The sequence below is a fragment of the Bactrocera neohumeralis genome, chromosome 2, assembly GCF_024586455.1.
Source record: "Bactrocera neohumeralis isolate Rockhampton chromosome 2, APGP_CSIRO_Bneo_wtdbg2-racon-allhic-juicebox.fasta_v2, whole genome shotgun sequence".
Taxonomy (NCBI): domain Eukaryota; kingdom Metazoa; phylum Arthropoda; class Insecta; order Diptera; family Tephritidae; genus Bactrocera; species Bactrocera neohumeralis.
In genome coordinates this window covers 47151245-47178716 of record NC_065919.1, presented here as the reverse complement: position 1 = coordinate 47178716, position 27472 = coordinate 47151245, and the positions used below count along the sequence as shown (strand labels likewise).

The window sequence follows — 27472 nt, the reverse complement described above, 5'->3', positions numbered from 1 at the left end:
AATATAGTAAATTATGCTGAAATTGTATGTAAATTTTTTCTATGTGGTAATTGTGTTCTACTTTGGTTCTAAAAGGATTCTTTTATGTTTTTGTTTCGTTTTTTCTTGTTTTCTCAAAAACGAAAAAAACGTGTCTTTTTCCTGTAAAAATGCTAAATGCCAAACTACTACTACTACTACTGTACTACTACTCTCTATTTACCAATAAAATTAACTAAAAGTTTGCATACTGCACGGATATTGTAAGTCTCACTCGAAACCGTCATATATATATACATATATATATATATATATATATTAATGTATATTTATTTATATGATACTGTATTTATGTATGTATATGAAATATTTTTACTCTTTCTATCGACATACAAGTGAATTCTTTCTCTCTCTCTCTATCTTTCCAAATTTCGTAAAATTACATATGCGCCTTAGAATATGCTATATCAAAATTGTTATTCTCGCCAGAGCTGCATTTAATATGAGTTTCCGTTTTGCACTACAATTGAATTTCATTCGAATTTGCAGACAATGTTCATCCAAAAATGCGATTCAGTCTCTCACCACCACCATCATCCAAGTCCGCTTCCGTCATAACATCGCCCACCAACATGCAGGCCAATTACGCACAAAGCAATTACAATGAACCACGTGCTTCCGGCGTTGGCGCCCGAAGTGACGATGATATCTCGCCCGCCAAAGCCACGCCAGCAGCAACAGTCGCTGCAGCGCCAGCTAAGCACGATGTAGACGATGAGGCGGCATCCGACTACAATCAATGGTTGCATGCCATGAAGCTGGTGGCGCGCTTGCCAGGCGGCATGCCACCGGAATTTAGACGCAAGGTAAGCTATAGTCGCATGCGATTGTGGGTCAACCCACTGGGCCGGAAATATTTATGTAATTGTTTTTTAATTGAACTTTTTCTTTTTGCATGCTGTCGCACTTACACTTTACCTTCCTAGTTGTGGCTATCGCTGGCAGATAAATATTTGAAATCGAAGAATGTAGACTGGGCCAAAGAGGAGGAGAAATGTTTCTGCGAGAAGTGGCGCGAAGATGACGAAGAGCTGGGCATACAAATTGTCAAGGTAAGTAGTTTGTACATGTGAAAACTAGTACACTTTAAGTGAAATGTCTGCTGAGCTTTTAGAAAACCTACTTTTTTCTGCAGGATTTGCACCGTACCGGCTCGAATCTGTGCACCGGTCCGGCTGGTTCGATCAATCAGGCCAAATTGAAGCGTATACTTTTGGGTTATGCGCGTTACAATCCAGAAGTTGGTTACTGTCAGGTAATTTATATCAACCATCATTTTACCTGACTATTTTTCATATTTCACCGCCGCGCAGGGTTTCAATATGCTTGGCGCGCTGATATTGCAAGTAATGGAGAAAGAGGAAGCCGAATCCATGAAGGTGATGATCTATTTGGTTGAAGGCGTGCTACCGCCTGGTTACTTTCATGGTTCCATGGGTGGCTTGCAGGCCGATATGGCGGTATTTCGCGAGCTGATGCAGACGAAATTACCGCGTTTGGCAAAACATTTGCAAAAGCTGCAGGGTCCCAGTGAAAACGCTTTCGAGCCGCCGTTGACGAATGTCTTTACTATGCAATGGTTTCTAACGATGTTTTGCACCTGCTTGCCAATGAGCTGTGTGCTCCGTGTCTGGGATCTTGTGCTCATCGAAGGTAGTGACGTGCTGCTACGCACAGCGCTGGTACTATGGAGCCTGTTAGAAGAGTGAGTACCTTGAGTAGAATGAGTGAGTAAAGTATCGAACACTTCCCTTCATTACAGCCGCGTGCTGAGTACACGCACAGCTGATGACTTTTATGGCAAAATGGGTTCCTTCTCGAGCGAGTTGCTTAATGGACATCTGATTGATTCGAATGGTTTGATTGAGAAGGTGGTGCAGCTTGGTCCGATACCGGATATACAGAAATTGCGCGACAAGCACCTATACAACATAACTCCGCTGCACCACAAACAAGGATTACAGTAATTTCACAGATATTGTGTGAAAGACCTAGAGCACTAAATGTATTTCTTATTTCAGATTCTATTACGATGACGAGGAGCCCGGCTCGGATGAAGAATCACGTCTGGCTGTCGCCACTGTTTGGGGTATGCCTTGGGGTCGTCGCGGATCACAAGGACAAACTGCTAACGCTGCCAAGCAAGTAACCGAGAATAAAGAGCGTCTAGCTTTAGATATTTCACTGCTGAAAAAGCAATACGATCGTCTGCGCGAACGTCAACGTCAAGCACACATTATTTTAACCACCGCCTGCTCCACAGCCCGCCAGAGCGCTATCGCCACAACTTCCACACAATCCAACCAGTCCGTCACTATGAATCAATTACTTTTGGGTCGCCCTGCCATCATCACTAACAAAGGTAGACGTCCTCCGCCAGGCGCTATACCACCCGCGCGTAAGCCATCTCTGCCCACAGTGCTGCACTCAAGACCACCAGAGCGGCAATTGCGTCGTGGTGAGACTTTACACTGGCGTGATGCCGATATAAGTAAACGTCGCAGAGACAGTCTAACATGGAAAGAGATTAAGGCGGATCGTGCTACATTGTTGCGTGACGGTGTGGAAGCGGTACCAAAGTCACAAAAACTTCGTTCGCGTATCGGTAAAAGCGACTCATCGTCGTACAGTGAAGAAAGCGAGGATGACGACGAAGAAGGTGGCTCGAGTACTGATACAAGTCTTTGCGATGAGGATGATCCCAATTCGGGCGCTGATAAAACACATTCCTCTTCAATAGAGAATAGTCCCAAACGGAGAGCGAAATCATCTCGTAAAGCCAAAGAACTCTCCACGAAGCTAGAAGCCCTAAATGAACCCAGTGATAGTGAGAAAGAACGTAAACGTCCTAAGTCTTGGGCACCTTCTTCAACTGAGATTCCTTTCATGCTTATGACATCAGATTCTCCAACATACAGTGGTGATGAGCAAAAGACAGCACGTTCACATCATTTCGAAGAATTGATAAAGGAGGAGGAAGATAGCTCGACGGAATGCGATCGCCTCGGTTATAAAGGTGCAACTGCGTCAGTGGATTGGTCTGACACTAAGTTCTCATCTATCGCTGGCGATTTGGCTACTACGAAGCTGGGTGCATTACATATTCAAACAGATGTCTTAGAGCTTCCTGTGATAACAAGCACAAGTCAGCTTTCTCCGATGCCAGATATAGCTGCCTATCTCAACGGTTCCAATATTAGTCCGTTGCCAACACCGAAACCACTCTTCCTCGACTCAACCAATTCTCTAGGTAGTGGTGATGATGGCGAAGAGGGTAAAAGATTTGCTGTTAGCGATGATGGTGTGACAAATCAGTATTTCGAACGTGTCAATAGTGTAGAAAGACCCACAAAGTTAGACTTGTTTTATTCGCTCAACGAAGAAGATGGCATACGTCGAGATGTTGAAGAAGTTACTGACCTAGTAGAGGTTGAGAAAAGTGATAGAACGGTAGATACAAATACAAAAGTTGTCTGTGAAAAGAGTGGTGCAGAAGATGGTATCAAAGAACTAGAAGCCACGGATGAGGACTCGCACAGACGCATGGAGCTATTAATGGATTACTCTGAAAAATCGTCAGCAGCTTTTATAGCTGAGGCGACTACTGAGTTATCCACAAGTTTAAGACAAGACACAAATAAGGATTCTCACGAAACAGCTGATTTTCGTAACACAATTCACGGGAAAGCAGAGAGTGAGGAAATATCTAGAGACACAATTAGAGATGACAATATACCTGGCGAAGCAGCTGCACAATTTGAAGAACATTCTACAAAAGTTGGCGAACGCAAGGTATATGAAGACAAGGTGAAAGCAGTAGGTCCTAAGAAATCAAATACACTGAGCAGCGCTTATAGAAAACGACGTGATCCCAGACGTATGACGTTAACACGCTCTGCAACTATCGAAATTGAAGAGCGCTTTCAGGCACTGGAACGCAGAATGAGTGAAGATAGTTTCCGAACAGACAAAATGAAGACTAACGGTGAGAATATGTTTGTTGAAGATAGCGCAAGAAAAATTCCAACATCAGCTGAGTTGGACAAAAGGTTGAGCACACTGGAGAATGAAATAAATATGGACGCGAAAGTTAAGAAAAGGTTTGCAGAAAGTAGCGAAATTAGAGATTTGTCTAAACACAAATCCACAGAACTAACGAACAGCCCTTTTACAGAATCAAAACACGTAGAAGATTCAAGCAAAAACTTGAATGAAAATTCCAAAATAGCAGACTTAGAAGTTAAACCCCTCGATACCGACATTAGTAATCGTATACCTGTTATTGTAAACTCACAGAAAACACCTGAAGATACATTGCCCAAACGAGCCAGCAATCACATACCTTCAACCACAGAACTGGAAGATCGCTATAATGCTTTGGAGAGACAGTTAAGCTCGAATGGTTTGCCAAGCAAAAGTTCAATGGATTTGCGACGAGATGATAAAGCAAATGGCAGTAAGGATATACCAACTCCACCCAATACGCCAACTGAAAGTAGGAAGCAACATTCAGAGAAAGGTGAGAGTCAAAAGAAACTGAAAAATGAAATTGAGACAGATGCAAACTTGGACAAAGAACAAGAAACTGGGGAAACCGAAAAACCACCGTTAAGGAAATTGCCGTCTACTGCCGAACTGGAAGACCGATTTAATGCGCTTGAACGAAGAATGAGTACACAAAAGTCAAGTCCCCGCAAAACAAAAAAGGAGCCACCTGACGAAGCCGACGTTGAAGAAAGACATGGCGCAAAAAAGAAACCAAAAGATGAAGATAGCGAAGTTGAAAGTGCAATTAAAGAAAAAACAAAAAATCCTAGTGATGAAGATATAAGAACAGAAGAAGTTAAAGAGAACGTGCTCTCAGCCGAACAAGTTGAATTAGAGACGAAGAGAGGTACCACAACTGAAGAAGAAGATGCAAAATTAAATGCGCAGAGTGAAGAAGAGAGTAGACTTGAGAAAGAAAATGTAAAACGTACGATAGATAATGAGGCAAAGTGCTCAAGGAAACATTCCGAAGACAAAGATAAAGAAGGTAGCGATTTAGAACGTTCGGGCCACAATGACAATTGTCAAGTAGACACTAGAACTACTACTAAAGCTACAAAAATCGATGCAAAAAAGGCAACAGACACTAATAAATTAGAAAAGCAATCAAACGGACGTGAGGGTGAACATAGTAAGGCGGTAGAAGAAAGCAAAAGCGAAGCAAAAAATGCGGGGAAAAAGTCGCCACCCAGTACGGAGGAGCTTGAGAAGCGCTTTAAAGCTTTGGAAAAACAAATGAGTAGCGCCAGCTTGCTGAGTAGCAAAGAAAAGAAAAGCTCAACAGAAAGTACAAAGACACAGGAAAATAGGAACAAAGATAGTTCACACAAATCTGCGGACACTGTCCAAGAAAAGAAAAGCTCAACGTCAACTGAAACATGTCAGACAAAGTCTGAGGTAAAAGAAAGTCCACCAAAAACAGAAAAGATTGTGGAAAAGCCTAACACAGAATTATCAACAAAATCTGAAAAAGCAAAGTCGAAGAATATCGAGAAGAAGAAAACTGCAACACAGTCCAAAGAACCAAAGGCACAAATTCAATTAGGACAAAACAAAGATATATCAAATTCCGAACCAACAAGAGATGTTAACGCAATAAAAAGCTTTGAGGAAAAGTGTAAGCAAGTCAACAGGGAGTTAACTAAGCAGGATGGGGCAGACCTCGAAGACACACAAAACAAAGTAAAGACACCAGATCCTAAGCTAATTGAGGCCTTTAATGAAAAGTGTAAGGAGGTCAACGAAGCACTAACGAAAACTGCTGAAACGATAGAAGTCCAGGTAGAAAGTGGAGAAAGTAGCAAGACTCTTAATGTGAAAAGTAAACGTCGCGCCTCTGAACCGCCATCTACAGAAGACTTAGAAAAACGTTACGAATCCTTAAAAAGGCGAATGAGCACCAAATCGATAGCTGAAAAAGAGCACAACGTAAAAGTAAAATCTGAAACAGTTGTAGAGGAAGAGTCACACGAATCACCAGAAGTCAGGGTTATCACCAAGGAGGCGAAGAGGAAGTCTTCGGAACCGCCAAGCACTGAAGATTTGGAAAGTCGATACGAGGCACTACAACGGCGAACAAGTGAGCAAAACGCACAAAGAGTCGAAAAGGAACAAGAAACAGAGAAACGAGAAGAGAAAGCAACATATGAAAAGACAACGAAAACTACGAATAAAGAGAAACTGACCAATGCACAAGATGATGAACAAAAAACCGCAGTAGTTGACACAAAGGTGTCCTCTAACATACCCATTGCGCCACCTATGCCATTAAAAGATTCAACAGAAACACCATTCAATGACGAACAACACCGCGCGCTCATAGAGGAGTTCCAGAGTAAAATTAAGGTACAGCCCAATGGTGACAATCTAAAACCGAGCGACATTAATCCAAATCGCCGAATAATACCAGAACGACAACGAGCATCGCCGTTCGATGGAACCTCGGAAGCACATGCAAACACCGCTTTCTTTAGATCGGAGAATTACGAACCCTGGTACCATCAATCATACAAAATGGTTCGTCGTTTCTCCGATTTACCATCAAGAGCTGATCTTGAGAATCGTTTACAATTTTTGGAAAGACAATTGATCATGAAATTCTACAAGCAGCGCTGTGCAAGTGATTCCGAAGTGGCATCGAGGAAACAATTCGCCGATTTGAAGAGCCAGTCCGCAGACGACGAAGTACCCACCACATCCACACGTGCTCAACAGCAAACAGCCGATGATTTGGAGAGGCGTGTTTTAGCACTGGAAAAGCAGTATAGTGAAAATAGCCTCAAATTGCTAGAAGCCGTACGAATTAAGGAACAGCAAGCAGCTGTTGAGACAGACTCACCACGGCGACTCAGCACAGAGACTGTTGATGCGACCGGTAAAGAACTCGTGCGCTATGTCGGCGAACTCGAAGACTCTGGTGCCCTCAAACCGATCAATATAAGTATTAATATTAAAATGATGCTTAAGCGTAATGAGGACACTGACACGAGTACTAAGCCCAAAGATAACCTCCCGACAGCTGCCGAATTAGAAAAGCGACTCGAAGTGCTAGAACAGCAACTAAAGTTGTCCAGGTCACGACGTGAGGGTAGCATCGACCAATCTAATGCTGATGCAACGCAGGAATTGAAGAAATCCGTAGAGATATTAGATAAAGCCGAACCCAAAGAAAAGGCTAATGTTGAAGTTGTAAAAGAAACGCCTGAAATTAAAAAGGTTGTAAAAGAAGTGTTAAATGAGGAATGCAAAAGTGACAGTAAAGTTGCAGAGAATGGAAACACTAAGAAAGCTGACAAGAAAAAGAGCCAGACAGAGGCTAATGATCCAGAGATTTTAAGTAATAAGAAAGATGACAAAGAAAAAAGTCAGGCAATAGCCAGCGCTTCAGAAAATGTAAATAAGAAAACAGAAGATAGAGAAAAGGGTCAAGTAAAAACTGATGCTTCAAAAGCTGAGAAGACATTGGAGAATCAACAAATTGCACGTTCAAATAAAGAATGTATTGATAACAAGGGAAAACCTAATGATAAAGATACAAGCAACACGAACTCAATACCTCAGCAAGTTGACGAGCACATTGACAATAAGACGCAGAGCTTGTCAAAAGAAGAAAAACCAACCGAGGAAATCGTTCGTGAGAAAGACGTTCTTGCAAAGGAGATACAGCACGAGAGCAGTAAGGAAACGGAAAAAGATAAAGAGCACTCAGCGGTGCAACAAGATTTCAACAAAGAAAAGCAGGATGATAGCAAAGTTCCAAAAGAAGGAATTGAGACTCATGAAGCCACGAAGTGTATAAGCGCTCCCACACAAACTGCCATACAAGTTGGAACATCCAATCCCAACAATAAAACGATGGTATTGTTACTCGATAACGAACCTAAGGCTGTTAAAGTTCGACGATTGACACGCGCTAACACAGAGGAGTTAGAGAACTTATTTCAGGCGCTCGAAAAACAATTAAATGATCGCAATCTTATTAAATCTGAGGATGGCAAACTGATGCGAGCTGCCGAAAAGTCGGATGTGCCGACGTCAGAAGAATCTAAAGCGATAACTCAGCTCTCGAAAGAAATAGAAGATTTTACCAAATCAGATAAATCAGCAAAAGAAGAGGAAATAACCCCTAAAAAAGCTGCTGATGTATCCAAAACACCGACTGACGACTACGATTGGGGAACGGACCCCGTAAAACGACATTTGAAACGTAAAACAGCACATCTTCCATCAACCAAAGAGTTAGAAGCGCGTTTCAGATCACTGGAGCGACAAATAAAACTGCTTGAAGATGTGGAAAAAATCGACGTCGAGCAACGTTTAAATGAAATTGAGCGCAAAATCAAAATGCAGTACTCATTGTCGCATGAGAAAGATTTGACGAAGTTCTTAGAGCTCTGTGAAGGCAAGAATCTGGACGAACTGCCCGAAGCTATATCAGCTGCACGTGATAGATATCAGCCAGACGAAGGCGGTGCTACTAGAACACCTACACCTAAGAAAGATCGTTCACCATACACTTCTCCTTCGCGAAATAAGGAAAAGACACCTTACACATCACCTGCGCACACACCGCACGAATCCCGAAGTCCCAAAAGACATACCTCGCCCGGACGTGTTAGATATGAAGATATAAATGCATCAGGTAGTAAAAGTCCCAAACGTCGTGCTTCGCCTGGACATGTTCGATATGAAGATCCAAATATACCATCGACAGAAGATCTTGAATACCGTTTTAGAGCTTTGGAATTGCCCAGATCCAAATCGAGAGAATCGTTGAATAGCAAATCAACAAGAAATGTCGGAGAATCTAAGAAATCACTTATACATCCATTGGAAATGTTGCTCGATCCCAGCCCCGATGAAGATGCCATACCAACAACCGGCGAATTAGAGCACCGAATACGTGTACTGGATGATAAAAGAAAACCAACTTCACCTTCTCGACGAACACGTTCACGCTCGCCAACCATTGAAGATATCAAAAATAGAAAATTAGCTGAAGAACAGCAACCGCGAACGCCAATACATAATTTGGAAAAGCTTGTAGCTTCACCAACTAAAAGAGAATTACCTACCGCCGACGAATTAGAAGCACGTATGCGTGCACTAGAAGAAGAACATTGCTTCGATTTTAAAATGCAGAAATCATACCAGGAATTCAATCGAAAATTAAAGGATGCCGTGTCCCCATCACTTTCCTTTGAAGAATTCAAAACATCAAAATCACGGGAAGAAAGTCCCAGACGTGGCGAAGCTAATCGCTCAACTACACCGAAATCTGCGCTACGAGACACCGCCAGCAGTTATGAGGATGTACCATATAGATCCACCAGTCCCAAGGCCATACGATTCCGTGACGAAGAAGCTGATTATGTGCCTTGTATGCCGTATAGACCCAAATCGCGTACTGACATACGTGATGTCACTGGACGAATGGTGGGCACCATTAATTCTGGCGCTTTAGAACAAATTGAAGAAAATTCTAAATACCTTCAACGTATTCTTAAGCAGACTCTTACAGATTCATGCAGCAGCATAAATGCTATCGGACACACGACGGAAGGACTTGATGAGTTCGGCAGTCGACTTATGAGGGTGAGTTATAACTACGTAACACTTATAGTTAGATCCCTAACCAATTTTGTTATTGTGTTGCTGTAGGAGACTTCACCGCTACAACGTACCGGCAGTCACACCGGCGTACCGCTGCGAACAAATGACAATATCAACGAGCGCTTGGATTCCATAAAGAATACGATCAAGTCCATCGACACGTTGTGTGAAGAGAAACCATATCGCAAGGAACGTTGTCAGCGTTACATTGATTCACTGTTTTCCGACTCGATACACTTCGCCAGCAAGAAGACCTCGCTAGAAGATCTCTCACGCTCAGAGAGCCGAGCGCGCGAATATGGACCCTCCATACGTGTCTCAGATCACAGCCAAAGGCATTCGGACTATTTATATGGACGTACGACGGGTTCGGCGGACTCCATACGTTCGACGAGTCCGTTGCGCGCTGCCAGTCCGTTGCATCATCGTTCAAATCGGGATATACGACGCGAAATTTCACCACGCCGGCGACGCGAGGAAGAGCGCGCAGAATACGAGAGTAGGGTAAGACGTGAAAATATGTTGCCAAATTATTATTTATTTGATAATCATAGAGATGTAAGTAGTAGTAGTTTAATTAAGTTTCATAAAGTAGATAGACAACTAGACACATACAAATATGATGATAGAGACAGATCAAGTTCACGATCGGCCTCCAGATCGCCGTTGAGATCGCCGTATGGATCGAGGGAGACGATGATGACGACAGAAAGGATGTTGCACGACAACACCAAAGCCAGCACACTACAACACAACACTAACACCAACCACAGCTGCCCCGACAACGACCGCTACAATACAAAAACACCAAACGATAAAAATTTCGAATTGGATTTGGACAGACAGCAAGCGTATACAATGCATCATCACACTACGGACAAGCTGCTGGGTCTCGATCCACTTAAACGCTCCATCACACCCGTCTATGCGCCCGGACGACTCGATATACGTCACACCACCGTAACGTCGACCTTCTACGATCGTTTGTTGGCGGAAAAAGAGATTGAGCGAAAATTTTCTCGGCCATCTAGTCGTTCGCCCATCGTTTCACCTTCGGTTACGTCGAAAAGTTATGTCGACTTAGCCAGTGCAAGCGCAAAGGCTCTATATCAAGACAAATCTCCAACAGCTGCGGTAACAATGCGTTTAGATAGGTCCACTGGCTTATCCAGCTTCTGCAATACAGAAAAAACACAACACTATCGTAATTCGATGACCGGCAGTTATCCGAGTAGCGCTTATAGCGCCACCTACCAGACAAACCTTTCGAACAGCAACACGACTACCCCGAAATTTAGTACCAACACCGACACCCATACCAACATCACCACCAACAATTGTACTACTGCTACACTAAATTCGGCCACAACAACCACAGGTAATTCAAGCACTTATTCGTACGAAAGCACTAAGCTCACGCGGTTCCCTCGGGTAACCGAACCTACTAATATGGACTTACGCATACAAAGTTGTGATAATATACTGATGCAATTGAAATCTGCTTCTATAACTGCAGCTGGGGTAGGGTATATGAGTAACATCACAACAACTACTACAACAACAGCAATAACTGCAAATACGACCGGGACGCCGACAACAACGACTGAGATCACGACCAATTATCGAATTGGTGGTCTGAGCGGTAATACAACTAACTACACCACTAACTTCACCTCAACACCAGCTACAGCAACAACAATTACCAATTTTTCCTTCTCCTCTATGAACATCACAAATACGCCTATAACTACAACAACAGCAACAGTATCAAACTTGAACAGCAAGCATAGTTTCACAATGCTGGACAGATCAACAACAACAACAATACCAACAACAACATTATTTAGTACTGAAACAGCGACAATGACGACCACAACAACAGCAAATACTTACAATTTGTATAATCTGACGACGACGACGACTCCAACGACAGCTATGACCACAACAAGAACAACAATAAACACCACAGCTGTTGGCAGTGAAAACACCAACAAATTCATCACAAATAATTCGTCTCCATCATTTCTGTCCTACAACGCGACTAGTGGCGGCAACCTATACACGAGTAATACACCCCTGGGTATGGCTCTACCAACAATGCAACCAACTTCCGTTACAACAACATTCGCCTCATTGGGCCTTTACACTAGTAATTTAAATAGCTACAACAATAATAACAACAACATTGGCAGCAACAACAGCCACTTGAATTAGTACAACAACAGCAACAAAAACAATTTGAATGAAGTGAAAAAAGAAACTATAAAGACCCTTGGAGTTAACCGAGCTGCCTAAATATATAAAACAAAATAAAAAGAAACCCGAAAAAACAAGTGATTGTAGTGTGTAGTGTAGGTAAGCAAGAAAGTGCTGAATGCTGTGTGTCTGTAGTTGAATTGAGAGAAGAAATCTTGTTAACAAGTTTTTAGCGTCGGAGCAAAGTAAGATAGAAATTATATTTACATACATACAAACATAAAAGTAGTTATACATACGTATACTGTAGTGCGAAGGAACTTGTAATCAAATCTAGTTTCGGAAAATCAATAGAGCGTTTACTTATTTGTAGCAGTAAGATAGGGCCGATAATGCCGGAATAATTAATGCAGTCGGAATTGGATAACTCAAGCGGAAACCTACATAAAGAATACATGACTAACATCTCTTAGCGATCCTAGGTCCTTTATAACAACGAGTATGTCGAAAGTCTATTGAAACATGAACTCTTTTTAAATCCAAAGACCTTTCCGACCCATTATTCTAGGATAAGGGAATCAAGACATGAGCAAGTAAAGAATATATAAGTACTTTTAAGAACCGTTCAGTACTTTCAAACAAGGATTTTCGAAAAGTAGATTGTGATCATATGACACGGTATTGCTAGGACCACAAAATCTTTCAACTTTTCCATGAACCTCAGGCTCTGGGATTTGTTTCCAATGAGCATTCTGTTGAGCTATCGGGAAAAGGTAGTTCGGGGTCAGATCCCGAGAACAAGTTAGAAGAGGAAGGAATTCGTGGCATAGATGATATCTTTTCAACGCGGAAAGATAGCTTATGGTCATAGCCGGAGAACTAGTTAGAATAGTAAGGAATTCTTAGCTCAAATCACGCATCGGTGATTTCTTCCCATTGCATTCCGTTGAGGTCTATCGGAAAAAGGTAGTTCGGGGTCAGATCCCGAGAACAAGTTAGAAGAGGAAGAAATTCGTGGCATAGATGATATCTTTTGAACGCGGAAAGATAGCTTGTGGTCGGATTCGGAGAAGAAATTAGAAGAGGATGGAATTCTAAGCTCAAATCATGCATTTTATCTTCGCTGTCATTGTGTTGACAAAACAGTACGTTCTTCCCTTTCAAATAAGATAATTTTATGCGATTTCCTTCGTTGAACATCCCAATTATTGTTATACAACAAGAGTTGTTATTAATATACGTATATTCGTTAAAAATTATCCCTTGTACATGCGAAAATATAAAACCAGCAGTCATCTAACTTTTTTTAATTGGGATTTGGCTCAGATTCTTTGATGAATTGACTCGGGTTCTCAAATGACCTTAAATTAAAGTGGAGTGAAATTAAGCAATTATGTTTCGTTCTTTCTGATTGTGTACAATAGAGCCGAACCAAACAGCACTCAAAAACTTCAATTCGTTGTTTCTTGTAGTCGATTATGAGTGAGCTGACGTAGCTCTCACTTTAAATAGAATTAAGCAGACAACATCTGTCTTTGATAACTTAGGAGTGTCAGCTGTCGGGACCCACTTCACATTACTTTCGTATAAAATCGTTTTGAGGATCTTTTTGACGTTTCTTTCATACCAGCTCTTTTTTATCGACGTTTTCCATGCACATATAACCAGGGGACTTACGAATGCCTGCTCTTTTCCAATATTCTGTATGTTTACAAACTCTTTCGCCGCCTCTTTTGTTTGAGTTATCCAATTTCGGATATCAAAAGAATCTTTGCACTTAGAAAACTCAGTAGCTTAACCTGAGTACATGAATAATCGCCTTGCACGAGTTTTAGGAGAGTAACCGCTTTTTAAAAATATATAGCTAGGGCAACTATGAGTGATACACACATAAACGAGAAATGTTGGCTTGTAAAAAAGGGTAGTGAAGACACACGCTTAGCATCACAAGGAAATTTTATACTCGACTTTATGTCTCAAAGAAATGATAATTTTACATTTAGTATGCAGTGTTTTACCCAAAAATTTGTTGACTATGGGACAAATGTGGATAAATTGTACTTAATTTTAAAGGTTTTAGAAAATGGGCGACAGTAATAAGTCTCTTGTTAACAGAGGTTTCAATATTTAAAACAAATGTGTCAATTTGATGTACTTTTCATAAAATTTTAACTAATTCTAAACGTCTTAACTTTCATACTCGATTTGTTTTCAAATTTTCAACAGTCATTTTCATGAATTTCCTTTACTGGAAAAGCATTTTTGTGATAAAGTGCTTACATAGCTTCTTTAAAATTCAATTAAATATGTACTACTTTGTGAACTCTATTTATGTAAAAAAATATTTAAAAAAATTTAGCCTTACATCATAAAAGTAATTACGAAAAATATAATAATTATATAATATTTGAAGTGTACTTTTCAAATAACTGTATTTTAAGGAATTTTCGGAGTTTTCCATTGCAATGAAATAAGCGAAATTTAAATGATAAGCGATTTCTATTTAAATAAATTATCATTATCTTATAAATGTTTTAGCAATTTGCCTTTAAATTAAAACAAATTAATTAACTTTATTTTGATCGCTTTTTAACTTATTCAATCTTCGTATCGTTTCTAAATTGAAGCTTCAAGATTTGCATTTCTTCACGCTTCGAATATCAACGCGTATTCCCATTTTATGTTAGGTTAGATTAGTCTGGCAGGCTAATGAGCCAAGCATCGACCAGTTTGGGATCTCAGCGTTGCCTGATGGCGTTACGAGGTCCATGAAAAGTGCTCATTCTGCAAGATGTCAGCGCTTAAAGCAAATTTCAACAAAATGTCACTCACGTTTTCGAATGACAACCGTAACCACTCTTTGCAATCTCATTAATTATTTTATTGCGCTCGATGCCGCACTTCCTTTAGGATGCCAGCGCTTGACGCGAATTTCAACAGATTCTACGGCTTCACAACTGATATCTCTTCCAGTGTCTTATACCGTGGGGCTCTCAAATGCTTAAAACGTTGCTTTGCCAATAGATACTCCATTGTTTCTCTGGTGTCTTACTCTTAACATTTCCAGTTTATTTCTACCACGTTTTCGTGCGACAGCCATATACCCTTCTTAGCAATCTTGTTCACTACCGTTGTAACGTAGCACCTATGTAGTAGAAGTAAAGTCACTTGTTCCTGACGACACTTACCACTGCTGCCTTGCTACCCAGGACGCTTCCGGTCGATATGCGAAACGAGCTAATTGTCTTGAGTGCTGTCTGGCTGTGCACGTAATTGTTTACTTTAGAGTTGCCTGCGGTTGCGTTAGAGCCAAGCCCCGCGGCTTTTCCAATAGCAAAGACCTTTGCCTGAAACATACAGGAGTGGTCCGGCAGCTTAAAATGCTACCTTAATTCTAGTTCCAGGCTGTATATCATCGCATCAACTGCGTCCTCCATTCTCGAGATCACGAATTTGAATTTCAGGCTTCAAAGAGTCGGTTAACATGGCGCGACAACGGTCGCCATTGACTGTTACGTTCTCACCGACATCATTTTTGAATAAATATGGATCGATGATTCCGCCGGCCCACTAACCACACCAAACAATTGTTTTTTCTGGATAAAATGACAGCTTTCGAATCTCTTCAAGTTGCTGTTTGGCCCGTATGCGTAAATTTTATTTATTTACGTACCCATTGAGACAGAAATCGGCCTCATCGCTGAACAAAATTTGGCTCGAAAACGTCGGATCTTCCTGGAACTTTTCAAAAGCCCATAGAGCGAAGCGATGTCGCTTGGAAAGGTCGAGTGGCTTTAGTTCTTGCTCAAGCTGTATTTGGTACGCTTTCAATTTAAGATCTCAAAGTAATATGCGCCAAGTCGATCCATACGTCAGTACGTGTTGCTACGAACGACGCCGAATCGACTCTCCACGGTCTTCATCTCTTCGGTATATTCTGTCGAATATTATCCAATAATGAATGCTGTGTTTCGAGGTGGTGATGGTGTTACGCATAATACGCTCAGTAGGTCGATTAAGTGGACCACAAGTTGAGAAAAACGCGCGAAACTCATTTTATACAAAAAGTGAATTTTCATAACAAAATTTAACGATTTGTAAACATTGTTCAGGTGTAAGCTTTTAAATGTAGATATGCTTTCGCTTCGATCAAGAAAGAAATAATAGTTTACGACAATTTTGTTCCGTTACTTCTTTTGAAATGCGGTTGGCAGAAGAACTAACGGTTCGTGACGTCATGAAAGAACGGAAAAAAGTTTTAGTTTACAAATAATTTAGTCCAAAGTTTCATGTTCGAAAGAATAAGAAAACGCCAAAACAAAATTATACTCTCAATTGGGGATGACGACCGTTGACATTCGTTGGGGTTAAGAAACGCAGAGTTTGCAGTTCAATTTTTTATTGAAATATTTTCTATGAAGAAATATTATGTCTTTAATGAAAACGATTTCAATTATTTGAAATCTTTAAATATAACCATTAATTTTTAAGTTGTTTACATAACAGGAAGAAAAATGCACTCCAAAAAGGTGCTGAAAACCTCATTCATTCTCATGCGATTCCTTCTACGGTCTAGAAACTAGCAAACTTGGATATTAAATTATTGAAAAGTGAACCATCATGAACACCGCTATAAAATTTCACTCTGAGTAAATAGAAAACTACACACACACACTTCTGAAGCCCTAAAATTATACTGACAATTATAAAGCAATAATGATAGAAATATTTAAAAATCGTGGAGTTACAGTTAGCAGTCGAGAAACAGCAATAAGTTAGTCTAATTATATAGACAGTTAAGTACTAGATAATCGCGCACCAACATTACTCTACTTCTTCACCCTCCAAAACTTCTTTAACTGCACGCATTTTAGCACTCATATACATAGCAAATATATAACTGTATTTACATACATATATAATACTAAACTTATATAATTGATTTAAAATCAATAAAATTTTTCGAAATTTTGCACCTGAAAACTGGTTGGGCCTAGAAGCATAGCACCACTTGCAACATACCTCATATATTCATACATACAAGCATACATACCTACATATGTATATGCTTAGTGAGCAACTTACTTGCGAATAGATATAGAAAATACTATACCAAAAACTCTTTGCTAGCACTAAAAATAAATTTTAAGCAATCTAACTACTAATACTACACAATTAAAAAAATAATATTCAAATAAATTTCTTAGAACTCTTACTTGCCTTTCTCGCTCGGTATTTAATGTAATGCGTTTGAAGTTTCCTGTTATACACAAATACCAACACCCTTACATAGTTCAGTGGTTTTTTTGAAAGTCTCGCAAAGCGCTTATCTAACTAATAACTGAAAGTATTTAAAATTTATTAAAAATACTTGAATAATGTGTTTTGCGAATATTTAAAAAAATGCTCAACTTCAGTAATCAAATACAGCATTAAATTTCGAAATATTGTTCAAAGATCCAATTAATTGTTAATGACTGAATTTCCATATATACATATGTAGTAATTATAGAGAAAATTACAATAACAAAAACGCATATATATATTATATATTGTATTAAATTATTAATTAGTTAAATATTTTGGACATAATGTGAAATTTACATATAGTAATGAGATATTTATAATTACAGTTATGAAATGAAAAAAAATATTTAATCAAGCATAGAGAAAACTTCGTTTCGAATAGTATATATAAGCGATAAGCTGGAGAAATGTCAAAATTCCGAAAGAAAAATTAAAAAATTATGTATATGAAACTAAAAAGCCATAAAAATAATCTTAAAAAATATATAAATAAATATTAAAAATTAAAAATTAAAAAATATATAAAAAAATTAACAAATATATAAGTATATATATAACATTAAAAAAAATAATAATAAACAAAAATTAAAAATATACAAACCACTAAAATCGAAGCGAATTCACCACAACAAAAAAAATTTATTATATACAATAATATTTTGCGTGTGTGTGAGTATTAGTGCAATGCAAGTAGGTATATTAAATATACAAAAGCAAAATTTTAGTTAAATTTAAGCTGCAACAGATGAAACATATATTTATAGCATAAAAATATTGAAATAAATATATTCATAAATGTATGTATAATGAAGTTTGCTTAAGTTAATTAAATTGTTTTAGTGTTAACAAAAAATAAAAACAACGCGGCGAAAAAATATATTTAATATATACATAAAAATGTTGTTAATTTATATGTAAATTGAAATTACTATTTCTCATATGTTTTTTATAGTTCTATAAAATTTAGTTCAAATTAATTTAAAAAACAAAAAAAAATAATTATTATAAACTATTGCAACAATTAAAGTTAAAAACATGCAATTTTCGGAAAAATTAATAGCTCTGCTATGCATTATGTATATGTATGTACCATGTTGTATAGTTATATAAATTTACTTTGTTATTTAGTTTGTGTAATTTGTTTATTTGTTAAGGCATTAAGTATAATTATATCGATAATAATAACAAAGAAAGCCAATAAAAACGCATTAAATAAAAATTATTAAACAAAACTTTTACTTTGACTTTTACTCCAACTCGTACGTAAAGAAAGTTTTGTTCGGCTTGAACCAAAGAGGCACGAAACTGTGATATGTAAAGGAAACGAACTGTCAAACTTTCATAATAACTATAAAACCGTTCGCTTTTTCATATATGCCCTTAAAAGCTGGTGTATTTTATGTCAAATGCACTGGAAAACAAGAAAACACCTTAAAATCGGCTTCACCGAAGCTATAAAACCTTCACAGGTGGATTTCAGATAGCATACTTCTTCTTCTTCAGCCCAGAGATTTTGCAATGCTGTGGAGGCTTATCCACAGGAGTGAATGCCAGAACTCGGCGACGGAGTCATTCTCTCACGAATAATCCCACACCGAATTTGCGCTCCTATATATGGGCATTTTAGTAAATGCCACAAGGACCTACTCGTCTCAGTCCCAACAACCGCTCTTCTTGAGGTGATGTCAGTCTGTACTCTTACGAGAACGTCAACTTCCAATTAAGAGACCGGACATTCCAGGTGCATGACCTTAAATGATAATACTTAATACTCTCTAATCCGAGATAGTTGCATCCTTTTCATTGGGGGTGTTTTACGGAGGATACTTGGTCTAATACCGGAAGTCGTGAGCTGCTTGAGCCATATGTAAAACAATCGCTTCTGGCCACCCGCAAGTGAAGGGCGCTCAGAGAACCTTCTTCATTTGCGTAAACTTCTACACATGACTCCATCTTCCATAGTACTGTAATCAACAAATAAAGTTAATTTGTTTTTAAATTATAAATTCTTTAGTTTTTCTCAGAAATCAATTTTATCTCCTTCAGAACAATCCACGTCCAATAAAGCGCTCTTTTTCCTTTTTCCGTATAGACTTAAGAACCTTTTTCAATTCGGTCAAATGGCAATTGAAAAGTACCCGGCCTACCATAGTAAAACACACTTAAGTTAGTAACACCCAGAAGGAAACGTCGGAGACCCTATAAAGTATATATATAAATGATTTTCGATGAGTCATGTCTGTCAAATCGGACCACTATAACATATGCCATAAATATATTCACGAAATTTGGTACAGATTATTTTCTAAAATAACAATGTAATCTCAGAAGAAATTGTTCAGATCGGCTTACTATAGCCTAACCATAAACTCAGCACATAGTACAAAAAAACACATGTGTTTGGCTAAAGATAATTTATTTATTTTTTTTATTCAACATTGCTTTGTTACTTTCGAGGGTGATACACTGATTATAGCGACCATCCAACTTTTCGATACCATTTTTTCGTTCTTGTTGTACTTTGTTTTAAAATAGGTCTCAGTTTCGGCGATCATCTCTTCATTAAACGAAATTTCTTCCCAGCGAACATTCTTTGCGTTTTCTACGCTTTGGAGCGGATTCACAATGTGCAGTCCACTCGGAAGACTGTCGATTGGACTTCGCAGTGAAATGGTGGAACCATTTTTCATCCATTGTCAAATATCAACGCAAAAACTCGGGTTTTAGCCATTGAAAATATCGACAAGTCCATTTTTGTTGTTTACAAAGGAGGTGTAACTATGAGATAATTAAACTTTTTGACAAACACGCTTGGCAACTATTATTGATAGACCTACCAACCTAGAAAACAATGTACCTGCCTTCCTGATGCCCCGCTGTTTATATATATATATTATATTGTTTATATATCTATATTAAAATATATATATATATATATAAAATCTGAAAACGTAACCGGCCAACAGTTTACATTCAACGGAAAGCGATTTGCCAGTTCTATCTAGCCACGTTGTTTGACATAAAAAACCTTTCAGTGACATCAAGATTATACCAAAAGGAAACATCTTTATCTGATTTTGATCGGTCACTTTGAATGCAGTTAAGAATACCAAGGGATTCCTTTCGCATAGTTCGGATAATACAATATTCGCAGTGCTGTTCCAAATAGATGCTCGCGCTCATACAGTGCAACTACTTCTTATTCAATATTCCTCTTTTAAGGAGCCTGACTTTAGAGAGTTTGGTTAGCAACATCATTTGGGTTTTGTTGGTCAGTAAGCTGTTAAGAAAAAATTGGGGAATATTTTGTTGCACAGAGAACATCCCCGGACCTCCATCGCATTTAATTTGCCGCATGTTAATCCATAGTTTTCGCCCTTTAACATTATCGTGTCTGGAATTAATTATAGTGGAAAGTATCATCACTGAGTCCAAACTCTGCATATTTTCCCCTATTACGATATTATAGGGTATGATAAGAGAAACCTAAATATGTTTCATCCCATCTTTTTTTAACGAGAAACCAAAATCTTTCCTGCAGAGACCTTTAATCCAAACACATACAAACCCAACGAACTGTGAGATAAGACTAGCAAAATCTAAATCAGTGGAAATTTCAGACAATGCTTGCTGCTGATAAGAGCAAATGAGCGCTTAAGCGCAGCTTAGACCACTTACTTTAGTCTACACGCCAATGGCTCGTTTCAGTTAGTCGGTGATCAGCAGTTGGTGGCGGTAGAAGCAATTCTCTTGAGAAGATTGCTTCACATCTCAAGTATTGGCTGTTACTTGCAGTGAAAACGAAAGTGCAGTGAAAGCTTAGTGCTCTTTATTTAGTCAGATATCCTTTATAATTTTTGCATTTCCATAAATTGAAAATATTAATAATAATGCAACATTTAAATCGCATACCAACGCGCCAATTGATCGCGCTCACGCAGTCAACGCATAAATCTTGGCAGCTGCCACGTGTGCTCTACCAGACACGTTGCTTAGCCACCGTGCCTGTGGGTGAAGTGTTGTTTCCCTCGAAATCTGACTTCCCCAGTCGTCATATTGGACCGCGTAAAACGGATGTGGTCGCCATGTTGGATACGCTGGGCTTTAAATCCTTGGAGGAGCTGACGGAAAAGGCTGTGCCGAAGCGCATACAATTGAAGCGTGATCTCAACTTGGAAAAGCCTTTAAGTGAGTATTTGTTGGAGGCATAATTTTGAATTTCAAAAGAAGTTTGCGTTCATGTCGAATATAGCGCCAGTGCCAAGATATTTCTTATTTCGAAAAAAATTTGTCTCTTCGTGATAATTGTTCTATTTTAATCGCGCTTTTTCATTCACTTGTTGTTTGTGTTACTGAATTGGCAATAGTAGGCAGACCCCCTGCGGTTTTCATATACAATAACACTGATAAGAGCGTCGGCTCCAGGCATTATAATACGCATAGGTCGGCGGTTCAACAGCGCTTATCATTGATTGTCTTCGGTTGTTAGGGCATTGAAGACGCGTTTTGCGAATCTCCCATTTATTTATAATACAACAATTTTTTTTTTTATTTTTAACTCAATATTTGAGCTGACAACGTTTCCTGATGATTGTACAAATATTGTACAAGTGGCTTAGTGATTAGACTCGTACAGACACAGCCTTTGGGTACACTTTCAAGGCGGTATCATGTGGGCAGATTGTTTAGTTCGACTGAAATTTGGTATGTCTTGATAACAAATAATGGAATTTGTGAACCATATGAGGCGGTTTTGCTTGGCATAAATATATTCGGCGTTTGGTATTGTTTGAAGAATGCTTTAGCAAAAAAAATTTCAGCCGATTTAAGTTTAGCTTCGACCATGGTTTTAAGATAAGACGCACCGTCGGTAAATATACATAAATTGTGGCAAAAAAGTAATGAAATTAAGAATAAGTAAGACTGTAAATTAAACGCAAAATATTCAATTATTCATCAACATATATTTTGTCGCCTTCAAAGTAATCCCCACTTGATGTAATACACTTATGCCAAATATTTTTCCAGTTCTCGAAACATTTTCATAAGCATTTTTGGCTTTAAATTCGGTCACAATCATTGTGTAAAATCCATGAATTGTTCTTCCACAATTCCGGCTGTTTTTGACGGATGTTCTCACGCAAACGCCCTAATACGGCCAAATACGTCGACTCATCAGATGTTGTCCATCGTCTATGCCTGTGCACCATATAGCAGGACGGAAATAATAAGCGACTTATAGAGTTTCGTTCGTCGAGAGAGGATTTTACTCAGTCCAAAGTAGCACCTGTTGGCAAGAGTTATTCTGCGTTGGATTTCGATTGTTGTTGGTGTTAATACTGGTTCCAAGGTAGACGCAATTATCTACGACTTCGTAGTTATGACTGTCAACAGTGACGTGGGAGCCAAGTCGCGAGTGCGACGACTGTTTGTTTGATGACAGGATATATTTCGTCTTGCCGTCGTTCACTACCAGACCCATCTGCTTCGTCTCCTTATCCAGTCTGGAGATAGCAGAACTAACGGCGCGGTTGTTATGGCCAATGATATCAATATCATCGGCATTCGCCAGCAGCTGTACACTCTTATAAAATATTGTACCTTCTCGATTAAGTTCTGCAGCTGGAATTATTTTCTCCAAGAGCAGATTGCAGAAGTCGCACGAACGGGAGTCGCCTTGTCTGAAACCTCATTTGGTATCGAACGGTCGGGTCGAGGTCCTTCCCGATCCTGTCGGAGCCAAATTCAGACTTCGTGGCATAAAGACGGCTCTTTTCGTGCTGTCAAAGGCAGCTTTCAAATCAGCGAAGAAATAGTGAGTGTCGATTCTCTTTTCAAGGGTATTTTCCGAGATTTGGCGCATGGTGAATATCTGGTCAGTTGTTGATATTCCAGGTCTGAAACCACACTGATAAGGTCCAATCAGTTTGTTGACGGTAGACATAATACGCTCTATAAAGCCTTATATGCGATGTTGAGGAGGCTTATGCCACGGTAGTTGGCGCAGATTGTTGAATCTCTCTTTTTGTGGATTGGGCAGAGCACACTTAAATTCCAATAGTCGGGCATGTTTTCGTCCAACCATATTCTACAAAAAACTGATGCGTACTCCTTATCAGTTCTTCGCCGCCGTATTTGAATAGCTTGGCCGGCAATCCATCGGCCCCGTCGCTTTGTTGTTCTGCTGAGGGGTAATTGCTATTCGAAATTCTTCATAGTCGGACAATCGAACGTCCGCTCCATCGCAGTCGATTGGGGAATCGCGTTCACCATCTCCTGATGTTATGCTTTCACAGCCATTCAGCGGGCTGAAGAAGTGTACCCTCCATAATTGCAGTATTCTCTGGGCATCAGTCACTTGATTATCTTTAGGGGTTCTACAAGAGTATGCAGTGGTATCAAAGCCGATTATTGAAGCTAAATGCATTAAGACCATGTTGAATATTGTGGATGCTTAAAAAAGAGTTTTTCTTGAAAAGTTTTGTTTGTGGAATATTATGTTTCTTCAGTTTCTGGATATTCCACCCGCAAAACGTTCTTGGTCAAATGGGTAGATACGTAAAGAGTAAAGTAGCCTTGTAAACACCCACAATCAAATATCCTATCAAATATCCTATAATAAAAAACGTTTATATCTGGACTATATAGCTATGCTCCTTTATTGTATTTGTGCAAGAATGAATTTTACAATTATTTACGCTAACTCTAAAAATTTTGTTACATTCAAGTCCTGACGTTGCGCTTCCCACGAGTTGCCACTCCCTTAAAAATACTTCTGATTGATACTAATAAGCTATTGATAGGAAGTTCTTTGAAACAATACAATAACTCGAAGAGTTGCCAAAGCCTTGACGAACAAAACCAGTCATAAATCTGTGAGGCTAACCTAACTATAATTACTGTAATTTTCGTGCTCAGAATTTCGAAACAAACTATCTTGTATTGAATTTCCTCAGAAATCCCTCAGATAATCATGTTCTAAAACCTTTTTTCTAATAATAATTTCTCTTAACATGTCACAGACGAACATGAGCTCGTGCGCCATATACGTGAAATCGCGAAGCGCAATGAGATTTGGCGTTCGTACATCGGTATGGGTTACCACAACTGTCATGTGCCCCATACGATTGTCCGCAATGTTTTTGAAAATCCTGGATGGTTTACACAATACACGCCCTATCAGCCAGAAATTGCCCAAGGCCGCCTTGAATCACTGCTTAACTATCAAACTTTGGTTGCCGAGTTGACGGGTTTGGATGTGGCGAATGCATCGCTATTGGACGAGGGTACTGCCGCCGCCGAGGCCATGAGCTTGTGCACGAGGTAAGTTTCGACGAAGGAGTCTTAATAGAATAATGTAATCATTATTTTTGCTCGCAGACACAACAAGCGCAAGAAGATCTACCTGTCAAACAAGTTGCATCCACAAACTTTATCTGTGGTGCAGACACGCGCTGAAGCTTTGGAGTTTGTGACAGAAATTGGACCGATCGAGAACGCTGATTTGGAGGGACGTGAAATATCAGGCATCCTGTTGCAGTACCCCGATACTTTCGGTGATGTTAAGGATATTGAGGATATTGCAGAGAAGGCGCGTAAAAATGGCGTAAGTCGATTCGAAATTAATAACTTAAAGTACTATATGCGCTTAGTAAACATTTTTTTCGTAGACTCTAACTGTGGTCGCCACTGATCTGCTTGCGCTAACACTACTCCGTCCACCCGCTGAATTCGGCGCCGACATTGCTATCGGTACATCGCAACGTTTGGGCGTACCGCTGGGGTATGGCGGTCCCCATGCTGGCTTCTTTGCCTGCAAGCAGAGTTTGGTGCGTCTAATGCCGGGCCGCATGATTGGCGTTACGCGTGATATGGACGGTAACGATGCCTACCGCTTGGCATTGCAGACACGTGAGCAGCACATACGTCGTGACAGGGCCACCAGCAACATTTGCACCGCGCAGGCTCTGCTCGCCAATATGTCTGCTATGTACGCCGTATACCACGGTCCCGAGGGGCTGAAAGAAATAGCTAATCGCATACACCACTTTACGCTGGCGCTGCAAACGGGTCTGCGTGAAGCAGGCCATCAAATAAATAACAAACACTTCTTTGATACACTGCATGTGACACCGTCGGAAAGCTTGTCGATTGATGAGATCAAAAAGCGCGCCGAGCAGAAACGCATTAACTTCCGCTACTTCCCTGATGGTAGTATAGGTGTAGCACTAGATGAAACTGTGGGTCCGCAAGACGTTAATGATCTGTTGTGGGTCTTTAAGTGCAAGTCGTTGGATGAAATACTAGCCACACAAGATATACTCACAAACTCCATCGAGCGCTCCAAGTTTTTGCGCACATCTCCGTTCTTGCAGCACCCGATATTTAGCTCGCACCACAGCGAATCACGCATGGTTCGTTACATGAAACGTTTGGAGAATAAAGACATTTCTCTCGTACATTCCATGATACCACTCGGCTCTTGCACCATGAAGCTTAATTCCACTACCGAGATGATTCCATGCTCCTTCCGTCACTTCACTGATATACATCCGTTTGCGCCTGTCGAACAAGCAAAGGGCTATCATCAAATGTTCAGCGAACTCGAGAAGGATCTCTGTGAGATTACCGGTTATGATAAGATTTCTTTTCAACCAAACTCTGGCGCTCAGGGAGAATATGCTGGTCTACGCGCTATACGCAGATATCACGAACACCGCAATGAGAGCCATCGCAATGTCTGCTTAATTCCCATCTCGGCGCATGGCACCAATCCCGCGTCTGCACAAATGGCTGGCATGAAAGTCGAACCTATACGTATTCTCTCTGACGGCAGCATCGATATGGCACATTTACGCGACAAAGCAGCAGAGCACAATAACGATTTGTCCTGTCTGATGATCACCTATCCATCCACAATGGGTGTATTTGAGGAGACTGTTGCTGATATATGCGATCTGATCCATAAACATGGCGGACAGGTATACTTGGACGGCGCTAATATGAATGCACAGGTGGGTCTATGTCGTCCCGGCGATTATGGCAGTGATGTCTCTCATTTGAATCTACACAAGACTTTCTGCATACCACATGGTGGTGGCGGCCCTGGTATGGGTCCGATTGGCGTAAAAGCACACTTGGCACCCTATTTGCCAGGTCATCCTGTGATTAGTCCTCTAGAATGTGAGCAGGAAAGTTTTGGTGTAGTTTCGGCAGCACCATTCGGCTCCTCTGCAATTCTGCCAATTTCCTGGTCTTACATCAAGCTTATGGGTAGCCGTGGACTTAAACGTGCAACCCAAGTAGCCATTCTTAATGCGAACTACATGTCTAAGCGTTTGGAAAATCACTATAAAACCTTGTATAAGTCATCGAAGAGTCAACTTGTGGCACACGAGTTTATTCTTGATTTGCGCGATCTGAAGAAGTCGGCCAATATTGAGGCGGTAGATATTGCGAAACGTTTAATGGACTATGGCTTCCATGCGCCCACTATGTCTTGGCCTGTGGCAGGCACTTTAATGATTGAACCGACAGAGTCTGAGGACAAAGAAGAGTTGGATCGCTTCTGTGATGCGATGATTTCAATACGTGAGGAGATTACCGAGATCGAAGAGGGACGCATGGACAAAGTCGTGAACCCATTGAAAATGGCACCACACACACAAGCACAGGTCATCTCGGACAAATGGAACAGACCATATACCCGCGAATTGGCTGCCTTCCCAGCGGTAAGTAAACCACTTTATTATTATTTTTTCGAAGCTAATCGCTTTTTTGGTTTTGCAGTTATTTGTTAAGCCCGATTCAAAGGTTTGGCCCACTGTTGGAAGAATTGATGATGCCTACGGCGATAAACATTTGGTTTGCACTTGCCCGCCCATCTTACCCGACCTGTAAACACTATATTGGAATTTTCTCGTTTGAAAATGTGTTCTCTTTTAATAGTGTTAATTTTAAGTTCAAATATTCAATTAAGTGTAAAATAAAAAAAATATTCAGTTATTAATCTAACACCAGAAGCTCTATAGAACGGGTGGTTGTCTGTTGCTTTGATATCCCGGTCGTAGGCAAAGTCGGCTAAGGATACAAACAGCAAGTTAATACATTATAATGGGACTCAGGGTGACGTCTGAATATGTAGGAGCTTAATCCTTTACATTAACCGGATTGCAATTGTTTTCTTAAGGCAACTCATGGTCTTGATTACCAATAGTTTATGGTTTAACACTTAGAGCTTTATTTAATCTTTTTTAAATATCAGTGTGCC

At 39.9% G+C, this 27472-nt stretch overlaps 2 protein-coding genes across 8 annotated transcripts in view; both read left to right on the top strand.

Moving 5' to 3' along the window:
• The window catches only part of LOC126750929 (uncharacterized), a 64998-nt gene extending 46995 nt beyond the window's left edge, over positions 1-18003 (top strand). For 2 of the 7 annotated variants that reach the window (XM_050460746.1, XM_050460745.1), the window contains exons 3-11: positions 222-242; positions 529-845; positions 966-1091; positions 1175-1294; positions 1353-1744; positions 1802-2002; positions 2061-9522; positions 9598-9681; positions 9748-18003. In XM_050460746.1, the coding sequence (XP_050316703.1) occupies positions 222-242; positions 529-845; positions 966-1091; positions 1175-1294; positions 1353-1744; positions 1802-2002; positions 2061-9522; positions 9598-9681; positions 9748-11913 (10889 nt within the window). In that variant the 3' untranslated portion in view covers positions 11914-18003. The remainder of the gene's footprint in view (positions 1-221; positions 243-528; positions 846-965; positions 1092-1174; positions 1295-1352; positions 1745-1801; positions 2003-2060; positions 9523-9597; positions 9682-9747) is intronic. The other 5 variants (XR_007665833.1, XM_050460750.1, XM_050460748.1 and 2 more) reach the window with 5 other exon arrangements.
• Positions 18004-20928: 2925 nt separating this feature from the next.
• Positions 20929-27216, top strand: LOC126765989 (glycine dehydrogenase (decarboxylating), mitochondrial). The gene is made up of 5 exons (XM_050483711.1): positions 20929-21390; positions 24225-24525; positions 24583-24808; positions 24873-26933; positions 26992-27216. Exons 1-5 carry the CDS (start codon positions 21093-21095, stop codon positions 27100-27102), a joined length of 2997 nt encoding a protein of 998 aa, XP_050339668.1. The 5' UTR covers positions 20929-21092; the 3' UTR covers positions 27103-27216.
• The last annotated feature ends 256 nt before the right edge of the window (positions 27217-27472 follow it).

What these genes read in the sequence shown, in the direction of transcription:
- LOC126765989 (XM_050483711.1), top strand. Translation starts at nt 21,093, where the DNA reads ATGCAACATTTAAATCGCATACCAACGCGCCAATTGATCGCGCTCACG. An exon ending in CAACTTGGAAAAGCCTTTAA is followed by an intron (nt 21,391 to 24,224) that starts GTGAGTATTTGT and finishes AACATGTCACAG; the next exon opens with ACGAACATGAGCTCGTGCGC. An exon ending in AATTGGCTGCCTTCCCAGCG is followed by an intron (nt 26,934 to 26,991) that starts GTAAGTAAACCA and finishes TTGGTTTTGCAG; the next exon opens with TTATTTGTTAAGCCCGATTC.